This window comes from Coffea eugenioides, chromosome 11 (genome assembly GCF_003713205.1).
Source record: "Coffea eugenioides isolate CCC68of chromosome 11, Ceug_1.0, whole genome shotgun sequence".
In the NCBI taxonomy this organism is placed as follows: Eukaryota; Viridiplantae; Streptophyta; class Magnoliopsida; order Gentianales; family Rubiaceae; genus Coffea; species Coffea eugenioides.
Genome location: NC_040045.1, coordinates 35,115,167 through 35,120,384, shown reverse-complemented (window position 1 = coordinate 35,120,384; position 5,218 = coordinate 35,115,167). Strand labels below are relative to the sequence as shown.

At 44.2% G+C, this 5,218-nt stretch overlaps 1 protein-coding gene across 1 annotated transcript; it reads left to right on the top strand.

Annotated features, from left to right (window-relative positions):
* Positions 1 to 70: 70 nt before the first annotated feature.
* On the top strand, positions 71 to 3,601 carry LOC113752399. Its single transcript, XM_027296511.1, has 3 exons — positions 71 to 2,040; positions 2,143 to 3,027; positions 3,163 to 3,601. The coding sequence occupies exons 1-3, from the start codon at positions 71 to 73 to the stop codon at positions 3,599 to 3,601; spliced, it is 3,294 nt and encodes a 1,097-aa protein (XP_027152312.1).
* Positions 3,602 to 5,218: the final 1,617 nt, after the last annotated feature.

Sequence of the window (5,218 nt, the reverse complement as noted above, 5' to 3'; positions counted from 1 at the left end):
AAATTTCAACAGGACACTGAGGCCAACAATCAAGAGATGAAAGCACGTATGCAAAAACTTGGAAAATCAGATGAGTCAATTAGCCTCAATTGTCAATCGACTGGACTCCCAGGGGAAGGGAAAACTTCCATCCCAACCTGAGGTGAACCCCAAGAATGTAAGTGCAATGACCCTCAGGAGTGGGAAAGAGATTGAAGGACCAGCACCAGTGGCTCCGAAGGACAAGAATGAGGACCGCATTGAGAAGGAGCTTGAGGAAGAAGGAACTCCTGGCACAAATAAAGAGGTAATACGTAACCCTGTGGTTCCAATTAAGCTTAACCCACCACCTTTTCCTAGCAGGTTGGAAAGGCCGAAAAAGCAAGACAAGGAAAAGGAAATTTTGGAGATGTTTAGGAAGGTGGAGATAAATATCCCCTTACTTGACGCAATTAAGCAAGTACCCCGGTATGCCAAATTTTTGAAGGACCTATGCATCAATAGGAAGAAACTGAGGGGAGATGAAAGGATAATTGTGGGAGAGAACGTATCTGCAGTGCTTCAAAGAAAACTTCCACCCAAGTGTGGAGACCCAGGTATGTTCACTATTCCGTGCAAAATAGGGAACACTAGCATTAGGAATGCCATGTTAGATTTAGGAGCCTCTATAAATATGATGCCCAGGGCTATATATGCTTCTCTGAATTTGGGCCCTTTAAAGGAAACTGACATTATAATTCAATTGGCTGATAGGACTAATGCTTATCCTGATGGGGTGATAGAAGATGTGTTAGTACAAGTGAACAATTTAGTGTTCCCTGCTGATTTTTATATTCTTGATATGGGTGATGAACGTTCTCCAAATCCATCACCAATTTTGTTGGGGAGGCCCTTCTTGAGCACGGCTCGTACAAAAATTGATGTTAGTAAGGGCACCCTAACGATGGAATTTGATGGAGAAATAGTTCATTTTAGTATATTTGAGGCCATGAAATATCCGTGTCATTCTAATGCTGTTTTTGCTGTGAGTATAATTGACCCTTTGGTGCAAGAAGTATTTGAGATTAATGGCAGGGATGAATTGGAGGTAGCAATCACCAAACATTTGGATCTGGAAGTGGCCTGCGAAATGGAGTTAGACATCAATTTGCAAAGAATGGTTGGAGCCTTGCATTCACTAGGCCAAAGTCCTCTAAGGTATGATGTTGCTCCTATATTTGTGCCTGAACCACACCTAAAGCTGTTACCTTCTATCGTGCAGGCACCTGAAGTGGAGTTGAAACCCCTTCCCGAGCATTTAAAGTATGCCTTTCTAGGTGAAAAAGAGACGTTACCAGTGATAATCTCATCCAAATTATCACCCACGGAGGAGGACAAACTGCTGCGGGTTTTAAGGGAGCATAAGGAAGCTATAGGGTGGACAATTGCAGACATCAAGGGTATAAGTCCGTCTGTGTGCATGCACCGCATTCGCCTGGAAGAGGATGCTAGGCCGATAAGACAACCACAAAGGAGATTGAACCCCATCATGATGGAAGTGGTCAAGAAGGAGGTAATCAAGCTTCTGGACGTAGGAATTATTTTCTCTATCTCAGACAGCCCATGGGTGAGTCCGGTCCAAGTGGTGCCAAAGAAAGCAGGGGTAACTGCGGAAGAAAATCATGAAGGGGACCTTGTTCCAATTCGAAAGCCTACGGGTTGGCGCCAGTGCATCGATTACCGTAAATTGAACGCAGTGACCAAGAAGGATCATTTTTCCCTTCCATTTATCGATCAAATGGTTGAAAGGTTAGCTCGTCGTGCCTATTATTGTTTTTTGGATGGTTTTTCTGGTTATTTTCAGATAGCAATTGCGCCAGAGGATCAAGAGAAAACAACTTTCACTTGCCCCTTTGGCACTTTTGCCTATCGAAGGATGCCTTTTGGATTGTGTAATGCCCCTGCAACATTCCAGAGGTGCATGATTAGCATTTTCTCTGAATATGTAGAGAGAATAATTGAGGTATTCATGGATGACTTTAGTGTCTATGGTGATAGTTTTGACGATTGTTTAGATAACTTGACATTGATTTTAAAAAGATGCATTGAGACTAACCTGGTGCTGAATTGGGAAAAATGTCACTTCATGGTTGAGCACGGGATAGTTCTAGGACACGTAGTGTCGTCTAGAGGAATTGAGGTTGATAAAGCTAAAATAGATGTGATATCTGCTTTACCTTACCCCGTAACTGTACGGGAAGTTCGTTCTTTTCTAGGACATGCAGGTTTCTATCGCAGATTTATCAAGGATTTCTCAAAGATCGGGGCACCACTTTTTAGGCTTTTACAAAAGGATGTCAGTTTTGAATTCGACGAGGAGTGCGAAGAAGCGTTCGAGAAGTTAAAAAAATTACTCACTTCTCCACCTGTCATCCAACCCCCTGACTGGAATCTCCCATTTGAAATCATGTGTGACGCCAGCGATTACGCAGTGGGTGCGGTGCTAGGTCAAAGAGTGGGAAAGGCAGCCCACGCTATATACTACGCATCTCGAGCCTTGAACGGAGCCCAATTGAACTATTCTACCACTGAGAAAGAGCTTTTAGCTGTAGTTTTTGCTTTAGAAAAATTTCGTTCCTATTTACTTGGTGCTAAAGTTATTATTTTCTCTGATCATGCAGCCCTGCGGTATCTGTTGACCAAGAAAGAGGCAAAACCGCGACTGATAAGGTGGATACTGTTGCTACAGGAGTTTGACTTGGAGATCAGAGATAAGAAAGGGGCAGAGAATCTGGTTGCAGATCACTTGAGTCGGGTACAAGTCACCAAGGACGATATCCCATTGAGAGAAACTTTCCCCGACGAGCACTTATTTTCTGCTAATTTAACTTTGCCCTGGTATGCAGATATTGTTAATTTTCTAGTTACTGACAAGTTTCCTGCAGGATGGCCTAAGGCAAAAAGAGATAAGTTAAGGAGTGACGCGAAGTCTTACATCTGGGATGACCCTTACCTCTGGAAGCGTGGTGCCGACCAAATCATTCGCAGATGTGTAAGTGAAAATGAATTCCAGTCTATTTTAGCTTATTGTCACTCTTTTGCATGTGGGGGTCACTTTGGACCAAAGAGGACTGCTCGTAAGGTTCTAGAGAGTGGATTCTATTGGCCAACCCTCTTTAAGGATGCCTACTCATTTTGTAAGTCATGTGATAAGTGTCAAAAAGTAGGTAATATTTCTCGTAGGGATCAAATGAACCAAACCCCAATGGTTTTTGTTGAGATTTTTGACGTTTGGGGTATTGATTTTATGGGCCCTTTTCCTTCGTCTTATGGTTTTCTATATATATTGCTTGCTGTAGACTATGTTTCGAAATGGGTGGAAGCAAAGCCCACTCGTACTAATAATTCCAAAGTGGTTGCAGAATTTGTCAAATCTAACATTTTTGTCCGCTTTGGGATGCCGCGAGCAATTGTAAGTGATCGGGGTACCCATTTCTGCAACAAGACGATTGCTGCGCTTTTCAGGAGGTACGGTGTCTTGCACAAAGTGTCCACTTCTTACCATCCTCAGACAAACGGCCAGGCGGAAGTCTCGAACCGGGAGATCAAAGTCTATTTTGGAAAAGATGGTTCGACCCGATAGGAAGGATTGGAGCTAAGACTTGAAGATGCTTGTGGGCATATAGAACGGCGTACAAGACGCCAATCGGCATGTCCCCCTATCGTTTAGTATTTGGAAAGCCATGTCACCTCCCTGTCGAGTTCGAGCATAGAGCATTTTGGGCGGTCAAGCAATGCAACATGGATATCGAAGAGGGCGGAATTCAAAGGAAGTTACAGTTACAAGAATTGGAGGAGATTCGAAATGAAACCTACGAGAATGCTGTGATTTATAAGGAGAAAAATAAGCTTTTTCATGACCAGCAGGTCTCTAGAAAGACGTTTGAATGTGGGCAAAAAGTTCTACTGTACCACTCCAAATTGAAGTTATTTCCGGGTAAGTTACGCTCTCGTTGGATCGGTCCCTTTGTTGTAGCTAATGTCTTTGATTATGGTGCAGTGGAAATCCAGAGTCTAAAGACGGAGAAGAAATTTGTGGTGAATGGTCATCGCCTCAAGCCATATTATGATGAGGCTCCAGTTGAGCAAGTAGAGATGACGCATTTGGAGGACCCAATTTGCTTGGTTTAAGCAAATTATGGACTATGTCTAGCCAAAGACATTAAAGAAAGGCGCTAGTTTGGGAGGCAACCCGAATATTAGTTTTGTTATTTCTAGTTGTTTTGTTATTTCTTGTTGTTCTTCTTTTGCAGTGGGTCATGTACTCGTTGGGTAGTATCTGTATTAATATTTCCTTCACTGAAATCAGGAAGTGAGATCTTGGCGTGCCCACGCGGTGTTGGTGTCTCCTGAGATCAGAGGACGAAGACCAATCTTGGCGTGCCCACGCAGTGTTTGTGTCTCCTGAGATCAGTGGATGTTTTATAATCTTGGCATGCCCACGCGGTGTTTGATGACCTAAAACGTGAAAAAAAAAAGAAAAAAGAAAAAAGAAAAAAACTAACTTTTCTTATTAGTATTAGTATTATTATTCTTGTTATTCCTATCTTTAAAAGAAAAGGAAGTGATTAGTTTTCACTAAAAAAAAAAAATATAGTAATACTAATAAAAAAAATAATAAAAATAAATAAAAAATATATATATATATATTTATTTATTTAAAAAAAAAAATTCCTTTTCTCTTTTCTTTTTCTTCTTTTCTTCTTTCTTTCTTTTTCTTTCTTCCTTCTTCCCCGCTGTTTTCTTTTTCCCCTTCTCTTCTCTTCTTCATTCGCCGCCGCCTCCAAGCTCCACTGCGCCGCCACCGTCACCAACGCGCGCCGCCGTTGACCAGCACGCCGCTGCTTGTCGGGCTGAAGCTGCGCCGTCGCCACTAGCGCCAAGTCGCGCCCCACCCGAGCGCCGCCGCCCCTGCCGATCTGCTCCACCTGCGTGCGGCCGCATCGCGCGCCGCCAGCTCTCAGCTCTCAGCTCTCAGTGCCTCACGCGCGCCACAGCGACCTCAGCCCACGGCCAGCAGTCACGCGCGCAACCTCAACCTGCGCCGCCCACAGCCCCTCGCGCGCAACCTCCCCTGTCAGCCACCACCACCCCTGTCAGCCCTTCAGTCTACCCTCTCCACCAGCCGCGTCGCCCTTGCTGTCTACCACCTCGAGCGCCTCCTCCAGCTTCGGCCAGAGTCCACGAGCCCGGCGCCGCC

Excerpts from the sequence above, each read along its gene's own strand:
- LOC113752399 (XM_027296511.1), top strand. The coding sequence starts at position 71 with ATGAGTCAATTAGCCTCAATTGTCAATCGACTGGACTCCCAGGGGAAG. Across the intron at positions 2,041-2,142 it reads GACGATTGTTTAGATAACTT|GTCTAGAGGAATTGAGGTTG; the intron begins GACATTGATTTT and ends ACACGTAGTGTC. Across the intron at positions 3,028-3,162 it reads TGTGTAAGTGAAAATGAATT|ATGTGATAAGTGTCAAAAAG; the intron begins CCAGTCTATTTT and ends ATTTTGTAAGTC.